We start from the raw sequence: 25,507 nt of genomic DNA, 5'->3' as shown, positions 1-25,507 counted from the left end.
ACCGAGAAGAGGTCGCTTTTGATGTTTGAGATACACCCACTCTTCCGAGGCGACCTTCAAAAAGTCTAGCATTGCAAAATACACGAAATCACTTCCTCTGACATCACTTCCTCTGCACACGGTTTCCTGGGCATAACAGAACGCCTGAAAAGTTATGTCCTTTTAGACTCCTTGAAAGTTGACAGTCGTATGAAAAGTCGTTTCAATTTCAGGTTCTGGGCTAAAATTGTGTTTGTGTTCCCAAGGGGAGTACCATGTCCACATTGAGAGTTTTTCTGATGTTTATATTTTTCTGGTTAACTTGGAAAGTTTCAACACAAAGGGGTCTCCCAGGACCAACTGAACACCAGCATCACCTCACACAGACATGACAGAAAGTGCTCCCCCAACAGGTAGATCAGAGGTATTGCAAGCGGACGGTCAGATAAAGGGATTGTTGCTCTGGACTGTACCGAGGTCAGAGTGTCACTTCGCTCTGTCCCCAAAACGCCAACCTTAACAAACACAAGTTATGAACCGTCAAGGCTGTGGAGGCCGACACCAGGCTGGGAGAATCTCCCATCCTCGGCAGGGAGGAAGGAGAGCAGGCAGGTGGGACGAGGGGACGGGCTTGGATCAGAGAGGACCCACATCCTGCTGCATGCGGCGCTGGGACTGGACTGTGTCCAGGCCCACAGATCAGAGGACAGCGCGGAGCTCATCTCATCGATCCCCTCCCATCTTTCGACTTGCATTCTGAGCCTGGCATCTGTGGCCCGCTTTGGGGGTGGATGGGAGTTCTCTGTTGACGGCGAGCGTTCATTATTGCCAAGCAGAGCAGGGGCGAGGTGGAGTGAGGTCTGGTTGACATGCATCTTAGCTGAGAGAGAGAGCGGTCTGAGAAGGACACGAACTGAGGTGGAAACTGTGGACTTGTCGCCATGCCACCGACTGACTGCCCTGACTGTCCTAGTCAAGGTCTGACCAGGGATGGTGGTTCCAAAAGTCTGGGTCTGTCCTGAGCAGGTGTGTGTGTGTGTGTGTTTGTTTATGTGTGTTAGTGTGTGTCTGTAGGTGTGTGCGTCTGTTTGTTTGTGTGTGCCGGGGGTGGGTAGCTGGGTAGGTGTCATCGAACTGGAGGCAAATTCAGACATTCAGTCTGAGCTTGCTCTATCCAGGTTCCTGGAGCTGTCTATATTTAAGGCTTACGATTAATAGCTATGCTTTAGTCTTCCCTACGTCACATTCTAATGTGGCTGAGGAAGTACTCTAGAAAAGACAGTGAGACTGACATGCTACAGAAGAAAAGTTCTCACGTTTATCTGATCCTTTACAGCAAACTGGACCTTCCGTCTTTCCGACTCCCGCTCTTACTTTCATTCCTCCACCATCCCTCCATTCTTCATCTTGTCGTTTTTCTGTTATGACAGTTTCTTTTTGGGGATTTGTCTTGGACACTGTTCTTCTGAAATGTCCTTCAGTCCTACGTTCACGCTGTCTGACCCTGTTCTCGCTGCTCCTTTACATCCATCCTCCCCCCAGTCCCCACTCCTCTCTTCCTCTCCCCCTGTCCTTTATTCATCATGATCCCCTCCCGCTCCCGCCATCCTCCCCCCTCTCTCCATCCCTATCTCCCCCTCTCTCTATTCTACCTCCATTTCTCCCCCCTCTCTCCATTTCTCCAGTCCAAAGTTTAAAAAGTGGAAACCTTGGTTGAGATCCATGCTAAGGACCCCTCCCTTCCCACCCCGGCCCAGTCCGGTGAGCCTTACTTGGGGCTAAGCAGGCCTCCCATCCCCTCCTTGGTGCTTCCTGTGCGTCCCCAGCACCCTGACGCTAAACTCATGCTCCTCTGAGTCGCTCTGGGGTCGAACCCCCCGGCCCCGCCCTCGCCCTCGCATTGGCTCTGCGTGCGTTCCGTCCGTCCCGGTTGGCCGGGAGAGCAAGGTCCCACCCCTCCTGGCCCAGGATTGGAGTTGATGTTTCGCAGGATGTGGTTGCGCTTCCGCAGGAAGTCGCCTCCGGCGGCGCCCAATCCGAAGCTGCCCTTGCGGAGGACCATGCGAGCGCTGGCGGTCTTGGCGGGGCGGGTCCTCTGGCTGTACTCCAGCTGGGATAGGTGGGACGCGTAGCCATCCGCGATGAACTAAGGGGACAATCAACCAATCGGCAAGTCAGGAAGTCTGTCAAAAAGTTGTCTCCTTGTTGTCACAAGCGAGAGGAGTGTATAGTATATAGAACTGAGTGAAGTTCACAAAGAGACCAATTTGACTCTCGAAAGAGAGAAGTCCTCTCTCGACGACAATGAAAATTAAAATAGTTATTTAGCAGAAAATTGTCATTTAGCAGACGTTCTTATCCAGAGAGAGTAACAGTAAGTACAGGGACATTCCCCCCAAGGCAAGTTGCCCAAGGATACAGCGTCATTTGGCACAGCCAGGAATTGAACCAGCAACCTACTGATTAATATCCCAATTCCCTAACCGCTCAGCCATCCGACCCCCAATCAAGCTCATCCCCTCAGATGGTCTTCAAGATGGCCGCCCTGACGTTGACCTACCTGACACTGGTGCTGCATCTTCTTGGTGGGCCGTCCCACGATGTAGATGTGAGAGGGAGGGAGGCCGATGGAGGAGTACACAGAGATGTCCTTGGTGGAGCCGTAGGCCGCAAAGATCTTCATGTGAGCCTGGAGAAAACAGTTCACCGCAGGGTTAGGGCCCCTGGGACAGATACAGAAAGAGCCAGGCAGGACGTTGGGGAATCGGAGGGGCGCGGCCTGTGAGCGTACCTCACAGATGAGGGACTTGAGGAAGTTGGCCTTGTGGCGGAGGGGGTCGTGGACCAGGCCGTCGCAGAAGGACACGATGCCGTGGGGGAAGTTGTGCTGGGAGAGCCAGGCCACCACGCGCTGCTTCTGCATGTCTGGACGGCCTGTCACGTACACTATCAGGTAGCCCAGGTCCTGCCAGTGTCTGTCAGGGAGAGAGAGAGAGAGAGAGAGAGAGAGAGAGAGAGACAGAGAGAGAGAGAGAGAGAGAGAGAGAGAGAGGGAGAGAGGGAGAGAGGAGAGGGAGTGAGGGAGAGAGAGAGGTACAGAGAGTGATGGAGAGAGAGAGGTACAGAGAGAGAGAGAAGGAGAGGGAGTGAGGGAGAGAGAAGGGGAGAGCGAGAGAGAGAAGGAGAGAGAGAGGGAATGATGTATAGAGAGAGGTACAGAGTGAGGGAGAGAGAGAGAGAGAGAGAAGGAGAGAGATAGAAGAAGAGAGAGGGAGTGATGGAGAGAGAGAGAGAGAGAGAAGGAGAGAGAGAGAGAGGGAGTGATGGAGAGAGAGAGAGAGAAGGAGAGAGAGAGGGAGTGAAGTAGAGAGAGAAGGAGAGAGATAGGGAGAAGGAGAGAGAGAGGGAGTGAGGTATGTAGATTGACACTAAAGACATCTATAAATTAAGACTAGTTGTTTACAGTATATGTGTACATGTAGGACACATAATAACACAACTCAGGATTAACACAACTCAACAATTTATAATGTTTTGTTGGAGATTATTGTGTGTCAGAACACACAAGTATGAGGGCAGGACAGGGCAGAACAAGGCAGGAGCCTGGGCCGCTGCGTCCTACCTGACCACGTCCACCGCCCCGGCGCGGACCTTGGGGTCGCTGCCCATGATGGACACGCTGGCTGCAAAGGATCCATCGATGCTGAACACCACAAACTCTGTTCCCCGCGGCAACACGGTCAGGTAGCTGTCTGCGAACGTGTGGTCGCCTCTGAGGAGAGGAGGGAAGGGGGGAGGGAGGGAGGGAGGAGCAGAGAGCTTTTAAAAATCTACAGGACTGGTACTGTACCTGACCACTGTTTTGTCGAACCTGTCTCGTCTAACCCTAGTGTGCGACCACGATAACACCTAACTTACCTGACCACCATTTTGATGGGGTACACCCCGATGCCTAACTTCTTGTTCTCCGGGATGACGTACGAGATCCGCCCACTGCTATTGGTCAGCTGTGTGTCAAAGTACAGCCACTCACCAGAGGGTGGCTGGGTCATGATGTGGATGTCGATCTGGCAGAGAGAGAGGGTGAGAGGGCGAGCAGGAGGTCAGGGTCAGAGTCACACACACACATCTGTTACACACACTCCAGGGTCACACACACACTCCAGGGTCACACCCACACACTCCAGAGTCACACACACTCCAGAGTCACACACACTCCAGAGTCCGTCCCCCCCCCCCCCTGAGAGGAGAGGATCCAGTCAGGCGTGGTTACCTTCTCCCCCGTGAGGGTGACCATGTCCAGAGGGCCGTACATGAAGCGCCCGCCCACCAGCTGAGGGCCGCCCTCGGAGAACACGGCATCACTCACGCGGTGGTTGGCCGTCACGTTCTGATCACATGATCACACACAGAGATCACAACAGTTACCCTCAGCCATGTGCCAATGGGAGGTGTGAAGAATAAGGGTCATATTAAAGGGGAGGTGTGAAGAATAAGGGTCATATTAAAGGGGAGGTGTGAAGAATAAGGGTCATATTAAAGGGGAGGGGCTAGAGGAGGGGGTCATATGAAAGAGGAGGGGCTAGAGGAGGGGGTCATATGAAAGGGGAGGAGTTAGAGGAGGGGGTCATATGAAAGGGGAGGAATAGAGGAGGGGGTCATATGAAAGGGGAGGAGTTAGAGGTGGGGGTCATATGAAAGGGGAGGAGTTAGAGGAGGGGTCATATGAAAGGGGAGGAGTTAGAGGAGGGGGTCATATTAAAGGGGAGGTGCTGCACTCACCCTGATCTTGACGTGGGTCCTCTTGCGGAGCCACTTCTCCCTGGGTTTGGACGGGGTGAACACAGACACCTCCTTGCCGTCCAGCTCCAGGATGCTGGAGTTCTCATGCCTCATCACCTGGGCAGGGAAGCAGGGAGGAAGTGTGTTCACCACCTGTTTGGAACAGTGTCCTGGGCATCGTGAGGGCCGGGGGAGGGGGGGAGAAGGGGAGGAGGTGGGGTTACCTGTCGCAGCAGGAGGGAGACCACGTCGGTGGACTCCCAGTAGGAGGCGTGGAACAGGTGGGGAAGCGCCACCGTGGGGAAGGCCGTCAGCGCGTCGGGGCAGTAGAGAGCAAAGTCCATCCTCTTACTGCCCCACCACCGCGACGCGACTACAGACCACAGAGAGGGGGGGAGAGGGAAGAAGAGAGAGGAGGAGAGAGAGGGAGGAGGAACAGAGGGGCAAAGAAGAAGAGAGGGAGAGAGAGAGGGAGAGAGAGAGAGAGAGAGAGAGAGGGAGAGAGAGAGAGAGAGCGAGAGAGAGGGAGGAGGAACAGAGGGGCAAAGAAGAAGAGAGGGAGAGAGAGAGGGAGAGAGAGAGAGAGAGAGAGAGAGAGAGAGAGAGAGGGAGAGAGGGAGAGAGAGAGAGAGAGAGAGAGAGAGAGAGAGAGAGAGAGAGAGAGAGAGAGGAGAGGGAGAGGGAGAGAGAGAGAGAGAGAGAGAGAGGGAGAGAGAGAGAGAGAGGGAGAGGGAGAGAGAGAGGCAAAGACAAGGTCAGCCATGATAACAAAATCAATGTGCGTGTGTTAAGGTAAGTCAACACCAGGAGACAGAAGGCCCACACAGTCGGGAGGGCGGGCAGGGAGGGGAGCCCTCTAGACTGGGTCCAGAGAGGGCAGGCAGAGGCTGGGGCAGAGTGGAGGAAATGTCTGGTTCTAGACTGAGGCAGAGTGGAGGAGATGTCTGGTTCTAGACTGAGGCAGAGTGGAGGAGATGTCTGGTTCTAGACTGAGGCAGAGTGGAGGAGATGTCTGGTTCTAGACTGAGGCAGAGTGGAGGAGATGTCTGGTTCTAGACTGAGGCAGAGTGGAGGAGATGTCTGGTTCTAGACTGGGGCAGAGTGGAGGAGATGTCTGGTTCTAGACTGAGGCAGAGTGGAGGAGATGTCTGGTTCTAGACTGAGGCAGGGTGGAGAGTTAGGGAGCTCTGGAGTTCGGAAATGGCCTCCCCTAAATAACCATGCTGTGAAAACAAAGGCTGTTTTCTAAAGAGTGTTTTCTGTTGTTACAGCACCAATCCAAAGCACCTCAAATAAACTAACTTTGAGTCTAGGAAGCGCTCCTACCCAAACAACTGTTTGCTTTTATCATTAATGTAAGATGTAAAAATTCCACTTGACTTCAAGACACAAAGGGGAAACCATTTGAGAAAACAAAAGCAAGAGTTTGTGAGGTCCTGGGATTTTTTTTTCTAGTTTGTCTCGGACCGGGAGAGCAGAGAAGGTTCTGGAAGCTGGAAAAGGAGCTGGGGTGCATTTCTTTCTTTTTGGGGAAGATCTCCCCTAGAGGGCGGAGTCCACCAGGGAAGACAGAGATGGAAGGATCACACACAGACGACCCCTCCTCCTTCCCCCGTCCTCCAGTTCCTACATCCCCCACGGTACCTTTCTCCCTGTCCGCCAGCACGCTTAGCGACGGGGGGTCAGAGTTAGTATCCGTGATGTCAGAGTTGACATCAGTGAGGTCGGAGGTCGGGTCAGAAGTCGGGTCAGAGCCGGCGTCAGAGCTGCCCTCCCAGCCGTTATCGTCCGTGGGAGAGGCGGGCTTCACCCTCTCGCGTGCGCGAGGGGAGGGGCTCCGAGGGAAGGGGCTCCGAGGGGAGGGGCTCCGAGGGAAGGGGCTCCGAGGGGAAGGGCTCCGAGGGGAGGGGCTCCTGGAGGAGAGCCTGTACGGCAGGGCCAGCTGAGACAGCAAGCTCAGCTTTTTGGACGGGCTGCGCTCGCATTTGTGCGCTGGGAAAGCGTCGAAAGTGGAGGCAAACAAAAGAAACAAACACGGGAACGCAAAGAATATTAGCATTGATTGTCGGCATGTGGTTCAGCCTAAAAGCGAGTTAGAAAACATCAACACGGCACAATCTACAGTAGGACACTTGGTCGGAGTGCAGGATTCCGGAAGGTGCAAAAAAAGATTGCCGTCACTCATCGACCAATCACAGAAGACACGTTGAGGAGAGAGAGGAGGAGAGCTCACTGTTGGCGATGTTGGAGGCAGTGTAGGAGTCAGCCATGCCCGACACCTGACTGGCGATGCTGGCCTCGCTCGCCCTGCGGTGGGCCCGTGATTGAGACCCGCTCGGCTGGGGGGAGAGCGGGTACTGGGTGTCCACGAACACGCCGCAGTGGGAGTGCAGCAAGTCAGCTATGGGGGGAGAGGGAGGGGCGAGAGGGGAGAGGGAGGGGGGAGAGGGAGAGGGAGGGGGGAGAGGGAGGTGGAGGGGGGAGGGAGAGAGATGGGGGGGGAGGGAGAGGGAGGGGGGAGAGGGAGAGAGAGGGAGAGGGAGGGGGAGGAGAGGGAGTGGGAGGGGGGAGAGGGAGGTGGAGGGGGGGAGGGAGGGGGGGGGGAGGGAGAGGGATGGGGGAGAGGGAGAGGGAGGGGGAGAGGAAAGGGGAGAGGGGCAGGGAGGGGGAGAGGGAGGGGGGAGAGGGAGAGGGAGGGAGAGGGGGAGGGGGGGGGAGAGAGACGGAAAGAGAGAGAGAGATAGGGAGGGAGACAGAGGCAGAGAAATAGATGGAGACAGAGAGACAGAGGGAGAGAGGGAGCAGTTTATAATCTAATAAACGCTGCGTGTCTATCCAGGATAGATTGTATTAGGCCTGAGTGTGAAATGATTTCAGTCCATAAATGATTCATGATTAAGAGGCAGCCAGACAGAAAGACAAAGAACAGAACGACAGCCTGGTATCTGGAGCAGAATAGAGACAGGTAGAGAGGGGAGAGAGAAGAGGACGAGAGAGAGAGAGAGAGACAGAGAGAGAGAGAGAAGAGGACGAGAGAGAGAGACAGAGAGAGAGAGAGAGAGAGAGAGAGAGGACGAGAGAGAGACAGAGAGAGAGAGAGAGAGAGAGAAGAGGACGAGAGAGAGAGACAGAGAGAGAGAGAGAGAGAGAGAGAGAGAGAGAGAGAGAGAGAGAGAGAGAGAGACAGAGAGAGAGAGAGAGACAGAGAGAGAGAGAGAGAGAGAGAGAGAGAGAGAGGAACAGACACAAGATGGAGAGATGGAGCACAGGCACGCCTGGACAGCAGACATGAAGGGTACACACTCTCTGAGGGGGGGTGCGAAGCCTGCCAGTTGAGGACGGGGACGGGGATGGAGGTCTCAATGACGCCGCCCTCCTGGCATCGCCAGGGTACTGTGCCCCCCGACTCCAACAGGAGGTGAGGATTACTCTGCATGGTCTCCACTGGGGGAGGAGGGAGGGTGGGGGGGAGGGGGGAGAGAGGCAGAAATAAAAGACGCTTAACAGACACTGAAGAGGTGAAAGACCAGACTGACACGCAGCACAGACTCCAGGCGGAGGAGAGATGCGATTCGATGACAGGATGTGGACTCGACAAACACGCGCACGCCCATACGGCGCTCGCAGGGTCGTTGGTGTGATGTGGGGTGAGTGTGTGTGTGTGTGTGTGTGAGGAGCGTGCGGAGCCTCACCCAGCAGGGCGGAGTGTCCATCCCCCAGGGGGAAGCGCTGGTAGCGGGGCACGCTGAAGGGGGGCAGCAGGTGGAACCTCTTCTCCAGGAGAGGCTCCAGGCGGGAGGCTGAGGGGTCGGCTGGGTGGAACAGGTTGTACACCTGCTGGCAGGCCGGCCGCAGGGCCGACACTGGAGAGGAGGGAGGGAGAGAGGGATGAGAGACAGAAGTAAGGAGGGAGGGAGAGAGGGATGAGAGACAGGAGGAAGGAGGGAGGGAGAGAGGGATGATACACAGAAGGAAGGAGGGAGGGAGAGAGGGATGAGACACAGAAGGAAGGAGGGAGGGAGAGAGGGATGAGACACAGAAGGAAGGAGGGAGGGAGAGAGGGATGAGAGACAGGAGGAAGGAGGGAGGGAGAGAGGGATGAGAGACAGGAGGAAGGAGGGAGGGAGAGAGGGATGAGAGACAGGAGGAAGGAGGGAGGGAGAGAGGGATGAGAGACAGGAGGAAGGAGGGAGGGAGAGAGGGATGAGAGACAGGAGGAAGGAGGGAGGGAGAGAGGGATGAGAGACAGGAGGAAGGAGGGAGGGAGAGAGGGATGAGAGACAGGAGGAAGGAGGGAGGGAGAGAGGGATGAGAGACAGGAGGAAGGAGGGAGGGAGAGAGGGATGAGAGACAGGAGGAAGGAGGGAGGGAGAGAGGGATGAGAGACAGGAGGAAGGAGGGAGGGAAATTCCTTAGCTGGGAGGAGGGGGCGTCTGTGAATGGCTATGATCAAAGCTAGTCTTCTGCAGGGTTCGGAGCCCAAACCCAGCTGTTCTCAAGTGACGTCTCTCTAGAGGACCCTCTCTCCGTGGACCAGGCTTTTCCTTGGATCCCCTTTCATGTCTTCATCTCTCGGATGTCGTCCTAATTGACGGCTGGCCTCAGAGATCTGAAGCCTGACCTTTGACCTTTGAAAACCCCCCCCGGCAGGAAATGTCTATCTCACAAAGGAAACACTGATGACAGGGTCCAGATATAGCGGCCGCTCATGCGAGGGCTGTGCTGAGTGCTGTCTCAGGGCCAGATCCTGACTGAGGAAGTATTCAAACTGCCCCCAGCACGACGCAAAGCGTGCCCTAACGTCACATGGGTTCGGAGCGAACATGTGATGTGACCCCGATGAGGGGCCTTCCTCACCGTCCAGCGAGGGCACCACGGTCTTCCTCAGGGCCAGCACCAGCCCCAGGGGAGAGCCGAACAGGAAGAAGTCAGACACCTCGAAGTCGAAGCGTCCCAGTGGGCCTCCTCCCTCCAGCATGGTGCTGCTGCTGGAGCGTCGGGACCCAGGCTCGGCCCTCAGCACGCTGGAGTGGAGGCTGGGGGGGAGGCGAGGGGGGAAACACGGTTAGGAACTGGTTACCAAGCCACGACGAGGTCAAACTTGTGTGTTTGAATTGGCGTTTGGGCATTGGATTTTTGTTTATGTGTGTGTGCAAGTTTACGCGAGTGTGTGTCTTTATCTGTATGCGTGTGTGTATCAGTGTGTGTATGTATCTGTGTGTGTGTCTGTGTGTGTGTCTGTGTTTGTGTGTGTGTCTGGGACCTGGACAGGAAGGCCTGGTGCTGTCTGATGGTATCCAGCTCGTAGGTGGAGGAGTCGCTGCGCTTGCGGGGCAGCTGGGCCCTGGGGTCGTCGGAGCAGCGAGGGATGTCGATGTTGCTGCGGCTCAGGTGACGACTGCCCTCCAGGGAGGGTGAGGACGGAGACACACTGTTTATGATGATGCCAGGGGACAGGAGATCTGTGTCCTGGAGGGAGGGAGGGAGGGAGGGAGGGAGGGAGGGAGGGAGGGAGGGAGGGAGGGAGGGAGGGAGGGAGGGAGGGAGGGAGGGAGGGAGGGAGGGAGGGAGGGAGGGAGGGAGGGAGGGAGGGAGGGAGGGAGGGAGGGAGGGAGGGAGGGAGGGAGGGAGGGAGGGAGGGAGGGGAAGGTGACACGGAGAGTGAGTGTGAGACAGAGATAGAGGGAAGGATGGAGAAGGGGAGAGTGAGAGGTGAGGACAATGAGAGAAAAAGAGAGAGAACGAGAGAGAGATAGAAGACAACAGCATGACTATACACAGTATTATTACAGCATTACTATACACAGTATTATTACAGGTTGTAGGCGGAGGGTACAGGGGGGGGGGTACCTGGACACTGATGGCACTTCCTCTACGGCTGCTGTTCTGGCTCTCAGACACTGTCACGTTACTGCTGCACAGAGCGTCGAAACCCAGCACCCCTCCCACGCAGTCCCCGATCACACACACCTGCACGGACACACACACACACACACACACACACAGTGAGACTGTGTGTGTTCAGCAGCTTCTCATCAACCTGAACCCTGACCCTTGACTCTGCACTGACCTGGCCAGAGAAGGATGCCCCCTCGAGAGACCTGATGAAGTCACCGTACACCTGATTGGCTCGCACGATGACGGTTGCCACGGCGTCTTGGTACTGTGGTGCGGATGTTGCCAATAGAGGGAGAGCAGCCAGGGGGATGTGGTCCTGACTGTTAGACAGGCAGCCCTCGTCATAACTGTAGGGGCTGAGGCTGGCAGGAGAGACACCACAGCCATTAGTGTGTGTGTGTGTGTGTGTACAACACGTGTGTGTGTGTGTCAACACGTGTGTGTGTACAACACGTGTGTGTGTGTGTGTGTGAGTGTGTACAACACGTGTGTGTGTGTGTGTGTGTGTGTGTGAGTGTGTACAACACGTGTGTGTGTGTGTGTGTGTGAGTGTGTACAACACGTGTGTGTGTGTGTGTGAGTGTGTACAACACGTGTGTGTGTGTGTGTGTGAGTGTGTACAACACGTGTGTGTGTGTGTGTGTGTGTGTGAGTGTGTACAACACGTGTGTGTGTGTGTGTGTGTGTGTGTGTGTGCTCACTTGGACACCAGAGAAAAGGCCTCTGCACAAACGGCAGGACAGGGGACGAGGCGGAGGGCGATGTGTCCCAGCGCTGCGGGGTAGTGCAGCCTCATCACCGTCTCAAACGCTCCCCTCAGCGTGTTCACGTCCGCCTGCTTGCTGCTGGCGTCTCCTGCACCGGGGTCACTGACGTTTATTTCATGTCGCACATTTCTCACAGCCGGGTCACAAAGGGCTTTCGCGAAAAGTACAATCGTTAAAAACAAGACCGTGGAAATCAGCGGGAAAAAGAAACAAACGATGAAAACCTAGACAGCAACCGACCTTGGAGATGTGCGGAGGGGTGGTTTGGTCTCACCTGCGCCTGTGTCCAGGATGTTCCCTCCGTGGAGAACCAGGATGAGGACGTGGATCTTGGAGGGCTGGAGACACTGCTGGGAGGAGCCATCCTGCTGGAGGGGAGAGGAGAGGGGGAGGAGGGAGGAGGGAGGAGAGAGGGAGGAGGGAGGGAATTGAGGAGAGAGGGAGGAGGGAGGAGGGAGGGAGGAGAGGAGAAAGGGAGGTAGGGAGGAGAGAGGGAGGGAGGGAGGGAGGAGGGAGGAGACGAGAGAGTGGGGAGGAAAGGAGAGGGGAGAGGAAGTGGAAAGAGGAAGGGGAGGAGGTGAGAAGGAGAGAAGGAGGGGAGGAGGAGAGGGGGACAGTGAGAGAAGGGAAGGCAAGAGAGAGACGGACAAAAGAATCAGTACCATACACTGCAGTGTTTCTGACGGCAGACATAGGGGGGGGTTCAACATCAACCTTGTTCTAAGGGTCAGAGTGAAACTATAGGGTTCTGGAACGTTCCACAGAGGTCAGCTAGCACATCTCAGAACAGCTCTGCTGTCTATCCACACCCAATCACTGGACCCTACGCAGTCCGCTGACCTCAGACGCCCCCGGGGGGGCGGGACTTACGGCAGGACGCCGGGACGACTTGACCGAGGGCCGCGTGCGACGCCTACGAGAGACGCGCCGTGGGACAGGCTGAGCAACACACACACACACACACCCTGAGGTCTCCAAACATGCTCATCCCTGAGGTCGTTAAGGAACTGGCCTTTCGATCACTTGTGGAAGTGCTAGTCAGTATTTAGTCGAAGATGTGTACCTCAGTAAGTCTTTCCTCGCCACTGGCTACTCCATACTCTCCACCCGACTCCTGATACAGGTTTTCTGTAAGGAAACACACACACACACATATATATATATATATATATATATATATACAGACAGACACACACACACCCAAACACACAATTTAAAGATGCGAGAGAAAGAGAGAGAGATGCGAGAGAGACAGATGCGAGAGAGAGAGATAGAGATGCGAGAGAGAGAGAGATAGAAAGAGATGCGAGAGAGAGAGAGATAGAGAGAGATGAGAGAGAGAGAGAGAGAGAGTTTGTAAGGTTGTGCAGTAGAGAAACTGAGGCCATCGTCTCCTACCCTGTCCTTCCTCCACCTCCATCGTCTCCATCTTGTCCATCAGGTCGTTGGAGCTCCACTTGGTGATTTCCTTGGAGAACATCTCCTCGTTATCAGACAAGCCCTCTGGAGGAACAGGGAGTGTCACACAATAAGAGACACGGTCATTTACATTGAGCTTTTTATCATCAAACTCGTTAGTCGAGGAGAAGCTTCCGGTGACAGGGAACAGCTGTGTGATAACCCCCCTACCCCCCCCCCCACCCCTGCGCCGGTTGCGGTGAAGATTTTACCGTGAGCGTCGAAGAACTCTTCGTCAGTGCTGTCCTCCGAGTCCCGGGCGATGCTCTGCATGCGCCACTCAGAGATGCTCTGGTGAGACGGGCTCGCTACACCCACATGGAAAAACAAACTGTCATCTTGACGTTGCAAATAACTGTGAGGGTCCCCCACACTCACCCTCATCTCACTCCAAGATCAACCCCCATCTCACTCCTCTCTCACCTCCAGCTAACCCCACTACCACCCCAAACTCATCCCCAAATGCACTGCCATCTCACCACTCAACTAGCTCCCAATTCACCCCCATCTCACCGCCAACTTATACCCGCATCAACCCCCATCTCGCCACACAAAAAAATCCCCCCCCCCCGACTCACCTCCTCTCTTGGACGACAGGTTGGAGGAGCGTGAGGATGTGGACCACTGCTTGGTGAGCTCCCCTCTGCTCTGCAGGGAGTCTCCCAGCCCCGCCGCCCCTCCCTCGGCCTGGCCGCCCGCCCCCAGGGCCTCGCCCCCCTCCTGCTCCAGAGGGGAGGCGGGGGCCCCGTGGGCGTCGGCCTGGCCCCCCTCCTCCCCCTGGCTGAACTGGGCCATCTTCCTGGCCAGGGCCAGCTGGGTCTCCAGCTCCAGCTGCCGGATGTCCTCGATGGTCAGGCCGTACCACTCGTCCTGCCAGCACCAGGCCTGCCGGTGGGCCCTCACCATCACCTTCCTCAGCCCTGCATGGAGACATAACCCTCACCATCACCTTCCTCAGCCCTGCATGGAGACATAACCCTCACCATCACCTTCCTCAGCCCTGCATGGAGACATAACCCTCACCATCACCTTCCTCAGCCCTGCATGGAGACATAACCCTCACCATCACCTTCCTCAGCCCTGCAGAGAGACCAGGAAAGCCTTGGAGAATGAGGGGCTGGGTTTTCTTTAGTGTAACAAAGGTTTGGGAACTAGCTACACACTGGGTGGAGAGCACAGAGACCGTCAACAAGGCTTTGTCATTGATATATATGGGTTGTTACACATAACCATCTGGGAAGTCGTCATTGGAAACTGTTTGGAAAAGGGGCACTTTTCCAGGGATGGAGGGGAGGGGGGGGGGGGGTTGGTGGTGGAACTGGAACATGAACATGGTGTTTATTGACTGATTGATTAGAGCCTTCGCAGCGTTATTAGAGCAAAGCTGTTTGTTTAGTTTATGACGGCGTTGCTGTCGTCGGTAAACGGGGGTAGATGGCAACTTTACAGCAGTGTCAATCTCAGGGTGAACATGCTGGCAGGGTGAGTTGGGGGGGTATCAGTCCACTGCCAGGGGGTGTTATGGTGAGAAAACATTAGATCATGGAGGGTGGTGCATGTCAGAAAGATGGAGCAGAGAAGCATGCAGCTTCATTAGACCCTGTGTCGATGCTGGATCTGGGAGGGAGGGAGGGAGGGAGTAGGCTAGGCTACGCTAGGCAAGGCTGTGCCAGGTTGGGCTAAGCTAGGCTGGGCTGGGCTGGGCCAGGTTGGGCTAAACTAGGCTGGGCTGGGCCAGGCTGGCAGAACGTGGAGCATGAACAGTTAGTATATAAACAGCGGTAGATCACTTTAATGAAGCAGACTAAGGAGCTGACAGCAGAACGCTGGCAGGAAATTAATCCTGCCTCCCTTCTTATCTGAGAAACGCGGCTCTCTCTTCTCCCGTCCATCTCTCTCTCTCTTTCTCTCCATCCCTTTTTCTTCCCCTCCTTTCAATGCACTTGTTTTTCTCTTTGTCTGTGGCGGTCTCTGTTCCTCCCTCCATCCTCCCCTCCCTTGGCCTCCCTCCATCCTCCCCTCCCTTGGCCTCCCTCCCTCTCTCCTTCCATCCTCCCCTCCCTTGGCCTCCCTCCCTCTCTCCTTCCATCCTGCCTCCCCAGTAAGCTTTCATTAAGCTGTGGTTAATCATTATGAAGACTGTGGATCTTCACATAGTCAAATTAGACGGTCACAGTTTGACACCTGCAGATACACACAGAAACTCAAACACACACGCACACAAACATGCAGGTACAAGCACACACACACACACACACACACACACACTGAGATAACAGCGAGTCAAGCTTGAACCACAAGCAAATATTAAAGGATGGAGCTGAGGGGAAAGCAATGAAAACTCAGTCCGGGGTCTCCACCAGATATCTGCTCAGTACACTCTCTAATGGGCTACACATAAACACACACACACACACACACACACACACATACACACACACAAGTACAGTGTCCAGACTCACCCACGTCGTGGATGAAGCGCTCGATCTTGGACTGCATGCCCCAGTATCTGAACTCCACCTTGCAGAGCTTGTAGGCACACATGACGGGGCTTTGGTCCGGGTGTTGGTTGATTTCCTGGATCCAGTCATCAGACAGAGGGCCCCGTCTGGTCTTCACTGACTGGTACAGCTTGGGGTCCTCCTCCACCAGGTACTCGTGAGGGGGGATGGGGTCACGCACGATGTCTATGGGGTCTGAGACACACACGCACAAGTTAATACACCTTCCCACAATACATACACACACACACAGTTCTGTCACCTGCTGATGTATTTCTGTGTAAGATTTTATACTTCATTTTACATTTAGTGATTTAACAGACGCTCTTATCCAGAGCACGACTTACAGTAAGTACAGGGACATTCCCCCCGAGACAAGTAGGGTGAAGTGCCTTGCCCAAGGACACAACGTCATCTGGCACAGCCGTTAATCGAACCGGCAACCTTCTGATTAATAGCCCGATTCCCTAACCGCTCAGCCACTTCACGTGAAAGTCAGTCTAGAGTGTTTCCTCTTGACATGTAGTCAGTTCAGACCACTAGAGGTCCCTGCAGTAAGCCTGTGGTGTTCTGTTTATGTGTGGGTGTGTGTGTGTGTGTGTGTAAGAGAGTGTGTGTGTGTGTGAGTTATGTAATCACACACAGGGGGCACTTCCCCTGCAGGCTGTCTGATCCAGGCGACACACCTATCCTACACTCCACTGGGGTTGTGTGGCACTGCTCCACACACACACACACACACACACACACACACAGAAACACACACACACACACACAGACACACACACACAGGCAGGATTATGTGCACACATCCCTCCCAGTATGGCACAGCACTCACACTGTCTGCATCTTAAGGACCACAGTCGTCTCTGACAGCAGTGTGTGTGTGTGTGTGTGTAACACACCCACGGTGCGCTGCCTCTTCTCTGCGGAGGACATGTTGAAGACGTCTCCCTGGTTCCCCGTGTCTGGTTTGTAGTACGTCTCGATGTCGATGGAGAACTTCTCCACAAACGGACACGTATACCTGGAGAGGGAGGGGGCCGTCAGTACAGTTACATTGAGTCATTTAGCAGACGCTCTTATCCAGAGCTGTACTTACAGTAAGTACGGGGACATTCCCCCCTGAGGCAAGTAAGGTGAAGTGCCTTGCCCAAGGACAAAACATCATTTGACACGGCCGGGAATCACACTGGCGACCTTCCGATGACTGGCCCGACTCCCTAACCGCTCAGCCACCTGACTCCCCTTACGGGCCGGTCAGCCTGTGGGTGTGGGTAGCTTTGGGTGTGTCACTGTGTGTGTGTGTGTGTGTGTGTGTGTGTTTCTCACCGTGTGCGGGTGTAGGGGTATGCGTTCCAGGACTCCTCCTCCACGCGGAGAGCTGCCTGAGGCAGGATGGAGCAGAACCAGGAGGGGATGTGCTTGCCGATGTGGTACACCTTGTGTGTGTATTGTCCTGAGCCTCCAGGGCCGTCCTCGTACGGCTTGTTCTCCAGGATCTCCACCCCGCTGCCCTCGCCACAGCTCTCCTCACGGCTCTTCTTCTGCGGGAGGGAGGGAGGGAGGGAGGGAGGGAGGGAGGGAGGGAGGGAGGGAGGGAGGGAGGGAGGGAGGGAGGGAGGGAGGGAGGGAGGGAGGGAGGGAGGGAGGGAGGGAGGGAGGGAGGGAGGGAGGGAGGGAGGGAGGGAGGGAGGGAGGGAGGGAGGGAGGGAGGGAGGGAGGGAGGGAGGGAGGGAGGGAGGGAGAGGGAATAGGGGTAGAGGAGGAAGAGAGGAGGGAGGGAGGGGAATAGGGGTAGAGGAGGAAGAGAGGAGGGAGGAGTGGAGGAGAAGAAGAGAGGGAAGGAGGGAGAGAGGGAGTCAGACAGTGTTCTCAGGGATCAGTCTGTCAGCAGGCATCCATTTAAATGATCCTAGAACAATAACAATGCAATAACGTAGCCGACGCCTTTCTCTAAAGCAGCGTATGGTAGAAGGAGGAGATTTGAACCTATACGACTCCCTGATCTGCAGTGAAATGATCTTACCACTGAGGATCAAATGTAGACGTGTGTAGGTACCAGGCTGCTGTGTACTTTCCTAGAACAGCCTGGCTAAACAGGATCCAGCAAAGAAGCAGTCACGAATAGACAACAACAACTTGGCTTGATATAAATATCTCTCTCTGAGGAAGACAACGACATCAATAAATCTCTCTCTTCATGTCCCCCTCCTCGTCCTCTTCATCCTCCCCCCGGGCTGATCTAAGCTGTTATTCCCCCCATCTCCCCCTTTCCTCCCTCCTCCTCCTCTCCTCTCTCCCTCTTCCTCCTCCTCCTCCTCCTCCTCCTCCTCCTCCTCCTCCTCCTCTCCTCTATCCTCTCTTCTTCTCCTCCTTCTCCTTCTCCTCCCTCCTCCTCTCCTCTCTCCTCCCTCCTCTCTCCTTCCTTCTCCCTTCTCTCTCCTCTCTCCTCCTCTGCTCTCTGCTCTCTCCTCTCTCCTCCCTCTTCCCTCCTCCTCCTCCTCCTCCTCCTCCTCTTCTCCTCTATCCTCTCTTCTTCTCCTCCTTCTCCTCCTCCTCCCTCCTCCCTCCTCCTCCTCCTCCTCCTCCTCCTCCTCCTCCTCCTCCTCCTCCTCCTCCTCCTCCTCCTCCTCCTGTGGCGTCGTACTGACTGGGGCTGGGCGATGAAGGGCCGCCCCTCTTCCTCGTTCAGACAGAGGGAGTTTACTGTCATCTGCAGCACTGAAATGAGAGCTGCTGCAGTAATCAATATCTGGACACGATTTCCACGCTCCCTGCCTCCCCTCTCCGCCCCTCTCCTCCCACTCCGAGGACTAACCCTAGTTAGTCTGATAGCTATGCCTGATAGCTACTAGCAATAACTAGCTCGACTTGACGTGTGAGTGTGTGTGTGTGTGTGTCCATGTGTTATTCCCTGCACAATGCGAGCGTGTGGGTTTGGTCTATTTGTGCTTCTCAGTTAACGAGAAGGTGAGAGAGGGGATCCTCAGACATGAGGTGCTCTGCGAGGTATACTCACACAGAGCGACAGCAGGTGGCCAAGCCCAACCCATCGTCTCTAAGCCGGTCCCCTGCATTAACCTGCCCCCCTAGGGAGGGGGGCGAGGGAGGGGTGCTGTGGGGGGTAGGATTACATCTTAGATTATTAACCGACTACTCTTACTTAAAGGCTATCCCACAAGACGTGCTCGGAGGCTTGGGGCACGCGCGTGGACGTTCATCTGACGTTATTTCCAAACCCATTCAGAGATTGTGGCATTTGAATGAAATCGTTCTCGACTGAAGTGTGGAAGTGCAGGGAGGCTTTGCGCGCCCTCTCGAACGCATCGCCGTCAATCTGTAACCCTCCCAGCGGAGAGGTATCTAAAACAGAATCACTTTATAATTTCTAAATTGTTATTATGATTAGAACCAAAAGAAGTCAAGCGATTCAGATGGCAAAATAAGGGGCCAAAGTAGTTGGTTGAGCATTAGCTCTGAGCATAAGCAGTTTCCCAGGCTTTGGGGAGAGACAGGAGGAGTGAAGGTCAGAGGAGGAAAACAGCTGTAAAATTGCTGTAATGTAGCAGGTAATGTGATTAAGGCAAGGAGCTGAAGCAAGGTCCTGAAGGGCCTTAGATGAGCTCCACGCCCTGCTGCCTCCCAGACTGTAACACACCCTGTAACACACACAGCTCAGACTGTAACACACCATGTAACACACACAGCTCAGACTGTAACACACCCTGTAACACACACAGCTCGGACTGTAACACACCCTGTAACACACACAGCTCAGACTGTAACACACACAGCTCGGACTGTAACACACCATGTAACACACACAGCTCAAACAGTAACACACCCTGTAACACACACAGCTCAGACTGTAACACACCATGTAACACACACAGCTTAGACTGTAACACACCATGTAACACACACAGCTCAGACTATAACACACCATGTAACACACACAGCTCAGATTGTAACACACCCTGTAACACACACAGCTCAGACTGTAACACACCATGTAACACACACAGCTCGGACTGTAACACACCCTGTAACACACACAGCTCAGACTGTAACACACACAGCTCAGACTGTAACACACCATGTAACACACACAGCTCAGACTCTAACACACCCTGTAACACACACAGCTCAGACTGTAACACACCATGTAACACACACAGCTTAGACTTTAACACACCATGTAACACACACAGCTCAGACTGTAACACACCATGTAACACACACAGCTCAGACTGTAACACACTCTGTAACACACACAGCTCAGACTGTAACACACACAGCTCAGACTGTAACACACCATGTAACACACACAGCTCAGACTCTAACACACCCTGTAACACACACAGCTCACACTGTAACACACACAGCTCAGACTGTAACACACCATGTAACACACACAGCTCAGACTGTAACACACCTTGTGAGACTTTCACAAGGACACGGGTTAGGATCCACAGAGGCATCAGTGCTGACTGAGCCACAGAGAGAAGCGACACACAACACCGTGAAGCCAGCCTCTGGAACATTCTGTTTTACCCGACGGAGCAACATCCGCCCAGACAGAAAAGCCAGAGGCCTCTAGTCACATGTTCCGCGTGCACTCTCTGCATGCTGACACCTTCACCTGCTCTGCAGTGAACTGGATGCAGTTGCTACTGAGTCTGCAACTTCTGAGACTTTCCTCCACACACACACACACACACACTCTCTTTCTCACACTCGCCATTGCTGTCTTTTTTCTCCGTCTCTCTTTATCTCTCAATCTCTCATCATCACTCTTTATCTTTCTCTCTCCCTCCATCTCTCTCTCCCCCTTTCCCCCTTTCCCTCTCTCCCTCTCTCCCTCTCTCTCTCTCTCTCTCTCTCTCTCTCTCTCTCTCTCTCTCTCTCTCCCTCTCTCCCTCTATCTCTCTCTCTCTCTCTCTCTCTCTCTCTCTCTCTCCCCAGGGTTATGGCAGCACAACAGTTCTTACTTAGTGCTGACAGGAGACTTCCTGTTAACCCTGACACACACTGTACACACACACACACTGTACACAGACACACACACACTCACACACTGTACACACACACACACTGTACACACACACACACACACTGTACACACACACACACCGTACACACACACACACAAACACTGTACACACAAACACAAACTCACGAGCAATTATACACATTCACACACTTTGAAGAAAGAAAAAAATAAAAACACTTAAACTTCAGTTTCTTTAGAGCTAGTACTTGGCCTTCACAGGAAGACTCGTGTGTCTCTGACCAAGGACAAAGATACATTCTGAATAAGATAATTAAAGTAGGAAAATTACATGAGAAGCCAAAGGAATTAAAGAAAGAAAGATAGAAAGAAAGATGAGGTCGTTTTAGTTCCATCTCTGAGAGACGTCAGATGAATTCTAATAGAGCTAGCTTTGCTGAGGGTTTGTGTCTGCGGGGCTGAGCTACCCCTGAATAATTTATATGATACCGCAAGGTTAGCATAAAACAGGGGTGAGCAGCTCCAGTCCTCCAGGGTTGCTGGGCTTCACATCTCTCCAGACCTGGAGGCCCAGAGACGGTGTGTGTGTGCTAGCTGCATCGCAGGGCTGTGTGCGTCCCAGGTTAAAGGAGGGAGAGAAACCTTCTGTTTTCATCTGCACTTGGTTGTTTTCGCTTGTCTCTAGCTAGTCGCTAGGCTCTTCTGAGTACCTTTGTTTAGCTTTGTGATCTTAGCAGATTCCTCTGGCTCAGAGTGCAAATTATAGAATGACAATCGGGGGGGAGTCAACTTCTTCTCCAGGGAATAATATTTACGATTACAGGTAAGAACGATATATAAATGTATCAACCCCCCCGACCTGTTGTTTATACCTCTTTTAGGGGGGGTCCAAGTCTTAATGGGGGGGGGGAGGGGGTGTTTGACCCCCCCTAAGTCCCACCGTAATTAGCACACAGCTCTGGCTACGCGCACACACACACAAACGTCAAAACCCACCGCTGACTAGCCAAGTCAAAAGGTATGACAAAAATCGGCAGAGTAGCGTTGTCATGGCAACGCCGTGGCTGCATCCCAGCGATGTCTCGTCTGGATCTTTCCCTCTGTGACTCTCACTGTCCCCCCCATGTATCTCTCTCTCTCTCCCCCCTCCCCCACCATCTCTCTCTCTTTCTCCCTCTCTCCCTCTCTCTCTCTCCCTCTCTCTCCCTCTCCCTCTCTCTCTCTCCCTCTCTCTCCCTCTCTCTCCCTCTCTCTCTCTCTCTCTCTCCCTCTCTCTCCCTCTCTCTCTCTCTCTCTCTCTCATCGCTCACAACCGCAAAACAAACGATGGCAGCCGCTGCCACGCTGCTGCTGATGTCACCGGTTGCCACGGCAGCCTGGGCTGTGCCGTGACGCCCGGTCGGATTGAGGGCGGAGGCAGGGAGGCAGGGAGGCAGCGAGGCAGCGAGGCAGGGAGGCCATGTGAACAGCCCTGCGCTGCGCGTCGCGCCTCCACAGACACAGCCAGAGGAGCAGAGACTCGCACGGAGGCGGTCGATATCTCCTCCAATTCATCCGTGTGTTCGTTCCCCACAGCCGCTTCCAACGCTCGCTCGATGCTCCGAGGGCACACGCGTGCAGGAACACACGCACACACAAACACGGCTAAATCACCACTAACAGGAAGCCGATGGGTCGGGTTTCCAACGTTGACCGATGCAGTCAGTGTGTGTGTGTGTGTGTGTGTGTGTGATGGGTGAGTTTACTACGTCAAGAGTCTCCAGGTGACTCAATCACCCATAATCCCTTGGGATTACTTCCTGGGAGATTGTGTGGGTCTGTCAGAGCTGAGCTCAGCCAGACAGAAGAGGCTGAAACTCCACAGTCACAGTACGCCTCTGCAGGTTCCGCTGCTGATATATTACAAGGCCAAGTAATGCTAATAGCTCCTAATGACTATTGGGACTGTGAGCTTTCTTACTGTATCCACTGTGTGTATGTGGTAGTAACCAAGAGTGTGTGTGTGTGTGTGGTAGTAATCCAGAGTGTGTGTGTGTGTGTGTGTGTGTCGGCATATTGAGAACCAGCTGGGCTGACGCAGTTCACATTAACCTTTGACCAAGAGCCTTTTCTGGGCCTCAGGTCGGAGAGTTGCCTTCGCTCCGACGACGACCCCAGACCTCAACATCTGATCAGGGTCACCAGGAAGTCCCGCCCTGCTCCACTGATTGGCTGCCCTTAATAAACTACCGATCAGGGATTGGGTATCTATTCACACCTACGCACAGCTCATTGGTTTAACCAGCCTTGTCTGCCGTTCAATACAACCTCCTCCCATGCCCACAGGTCTTTCATACCAGTTTGAAAATGTACAATTTCAAAAGGAATATCGAAAAGAAAAAAAAGGTAATTGCCCATTCATTGATTATTTCAGTTGCAAGCGTATGAACATTCTGTGCTGTTCTGTGGACAGCCTTTAGGGGACGTAATTTTTTTTTGCTAATAAAAATAAAATTTAAAAAAGCATGAGAAAATAATCTCAATCAAAGTAGAGATTTTTAGTTTGAGAATGTCGCCTCACCTGGATCATGTAGAGCTGGGCGATGCGGTACTCCTCCACACTCATGGGCATGGGGATGCGGTACTCCTTAATCAGCATGGTGAGTTTGGACGAGGGGGCAGGGGGGGTGGAGGGGGGGGTGTGGCCGTGCCTGGGGGAGGAGGGGGGCGGTGTCGGAGGGGGGGTGGGGGGGCGAGGCGGGGGGGGGGGGGGGGGGTGCTGCTCTAGCCGAGCAGGAGCATCACACAGCCGGGAGGGAACTCACCATCACCTGTCAGAGAGGAGAGCACACACACACACCTGAGTTAGACACACACACACCTGAGTTAGACACACACACCTGAGTTAGACACACACACCTGAGTTAGACACACACACACCTGAGTTAGACACACATACACCTGAGTTAGACACACACACACCTGAGTTAGACACACACACACACACCTTAATTAGCCAAACACACACACACAGAGAATACAGCATACAGAATACAGGTTTAACACACAGGTCGGAAAATAAATACAGTCTGTTTACTGACAGCCTACAGGAGAACGACTGTAGCTGACCGAGCTCTGCCTCTGCCTCTCTCTCTTGTCTCGGCACTAATCCTTCCTGTTCAGTCACAACACTTCCTGCTGGTGTCCTTCCTGGACCACCGTCCCGACTCAGCTCCCTGTGTTCCAGATCTGTTACAACCTAATCAAGCGTCCGAGCAAACATCTCCGCAACATCCCAACAAACACGATCCAAATCCCCCAAGCCTCCCGCCAAACGTTTCCTCCCAAAACTCAGACTGCCGATTCGACTGTTTTCCTTCTGTCCGAGCGTCCAAACGGCATCTGGTTAACCAGGGACCACCCTGCACAGCTCCTCGCAGACCCCGCCAGCTCAGCTTGACGTGGTGCGTGTCACAGGGAAGCTGCTCGTTCTCCAGAAGCAGGCTCAGTACTAGCGGGCAACAGCGTGGCGGCCAAACAGACAGAGACCAGTTTAGGAGCATCACATGACACCGGTGCTTAATCTGACATGGATTAACAAGGTCTACGTTATACAAGAGAGTCTTAGGACTGGTCAGGGGGAGAGGGGAGGGACTGAGAGGGGGGAGGGGGTGGGAGGACTGGCAGAAGGGCTGCCCCAGGTGCCAACTGTGTGTGTGTGTGTTCGTGTGTTTGTCTAAGCTTGAGCACTGACCACACAAGCGCTTCACAGGTTTGTGGGTATAGAATGCGTGTGTGTGTGTGTTTGCGTGTGTGTTCTGTGTTTGCGTGTGTGTGTGTTCTGTGTTTGCAGTGCCTCGCTGGTCAAACAGTGGCGTCAGAGATCTGTGCTGTGTAAACCCTCAGTGATTGAGTTCCAATCAGCTAATACTCCAAGCCTACACAAAGACATGGCCATTCAGCTCTACAGACAAATACCTGAGCTAGGTAGAGAGGAAGGTTACACCAACCATGGTACAATAGATAGATAGATAGATAGATAGATAGATAGATAGATAGATAGATAAATGGATGCAGGGGTAGATGGATGGATGGAAAGGGGTAGATGGATGGAGGGGTAAATGATGATCAGAGACAGAGAGATTGGAGGTGTGAAAGGGACAAGGCAGAGGTTGAAAGCTATTGGATTGAAGCTGTATTTAATTAATCGACACACTAAACTAAGAGGGATCTACATCATTGGGTCAAAGTTACTTCCCTTTCACAACGTGAGATGTCATCATCTTAAAACCTTTCCTGTAACCGTCGTTTTTTAGTTAATGCCAACGGTTCCTCCTTCTCGAAATCATCTCGAACTGATTGTTAGAAATGCATGGCAATGCCATCTGTTAAAGCAAAGTGAGAGTATTTAACTGAAATTATGATAAAGCATCACGTATGGAGCACACATCAAATATCTCAACACTGACTGTAGTACTAAATCCTGTCTGCGGCAAACTGTCATTCCCGGAGGCGGTGAGTTAGACACACAACGCAATTACAGTTGTGGAATGGACACCTTGCTCCGGTGTCACTGAGAGGCCTTCGTCACTGACTCCTATTAAAAATGAGTCCTTGACCCTCAAAAAAACTCCTATATATAGTCAATAATCCCCCAGCTAGCCAGGTGCGATATGGACAGAGATCGACACATGAAGAGACTATCTTCCGACTGTGAATCAGTGCCTCAAATATAGCAACAATACTACTACTAGCGCTGGCTATCTAAGCCTCAACATCAAAAGGCTTTTCTACACCTAACACCTAACCAAAGCTGAAATAACGTTAGCACAAGCCGACGAAAATGTAACAGCCTACAGTACAATCAGCTGAGATGACGGAGAGAAAAATAACACCGTTTGTGTGCCAAGTGTCTGTGCCAAAAACAAATGCCAACAATATTGAATGGATTTACAGTTTATCCCGTGGAAACTCACACTCAGCTAACACTAGGAGTGGAATAACTAACGCCATTAAGTTTTGGTCTCCCGTCAACTTATAAATGTTTCACATCTCTCTTGAAAGACAGCATTGATTAAAAAGACAGACAAGATGAAGTGCACCACTCTAAGAGTATCATTTAGCCTACA

At 53.6% G+C, this 25,507-nt stretch overlaps 1 protein-coding gene across 3 annotated transcripts; it reads right to left on the bottom strand.

Moving 5' to 3' along the window:
* Positions 1 to 1,747: 1,747 nt before the first annotated feature.
* Positions 1,748 to 23,037, bottom strand: pitpnm2 (phosphatidylinositol transfer protein, membrane-associated 2). 3 transcript variants are annotated; one of them, XM_084693737.1, is made up of 27 exons: positions 22,960 to 23,037; positions 16,718 to 16,932; positions 16,291 to 16,412; positions 15,347 to 15,580; positions 13,459 to 13,804; positions 13,097 to 13,188; positions 12,825 to 12,929; positions 12,490 to 12,554; positions 11,701 to 11,791; positions 11,361 to 11,514; positions 10,832 to 11,021; positions 10,612 to 10,731; positions 10,025 to 10,230; positions 9,619 to 9,797; positions 8,454 to 8,624; positions 8,065 to 8,205; positions 6,995 to 7,162; positions 6,687 to 6,753; positions 6,406 to 6,611; positions 4,986 to 5,134; positions 4,762 to 4,878; positions 4,253 to 4,369; positions 3,898 to 4,046; positions 3,602 to 3,751; positions 2,771 to 2,954; positions 2,540 to 2,668; positions 1,748 to 2,125 (listed from the first exon to the last, which is right to left on the bottom strand). In XM_084693737.1, exons 1-27 carry the CDS (start codon positions 23,035 to 23,037, stop codon positions 1,748 to 1,750), a joined length of 4,323 nt encoding a protein of 1,440 aa, XP_084549863.1. The 3 variants fall into 3 exon arrangements, with proteins under 3 accessions (XP_084549863.1, XP_084549865.1, XP_084549864.1); XM_084693739.1 differs by lacking the exons at positions 6,406 to 6,611; positions 6,687 to 6,753; XM_084693738.1 differs by lacking the exons at positions 6,406 to 6,611; positions 6,687 to 6,753 and having other exon boundaries at positions 11,701 to 11,794; positions 13,097 to 13,192; positions 13,463 to 13,804.
* Between the last annotated feature and the right edge of the window lie 2,470 nt (positions 23,038 to 25,507).

Source organism: Hypomesus nipponensis, chromosome 27 (genome assembly GCF_054491055.1).
Source record: "Hypomesus nipponensis isolate SF chromosome 27, ASM5449105v1, whole genome shotgun sequence".
NCBI lineage: Eukaryota > Metazoa > Chordata > Actinopteri > Osmeriformes > Osmeridae > Hypomesus > Hypomesus nipponensis.
This window is presented reverse-complemented; position numbering and strand designations above follow the sequence as displayed.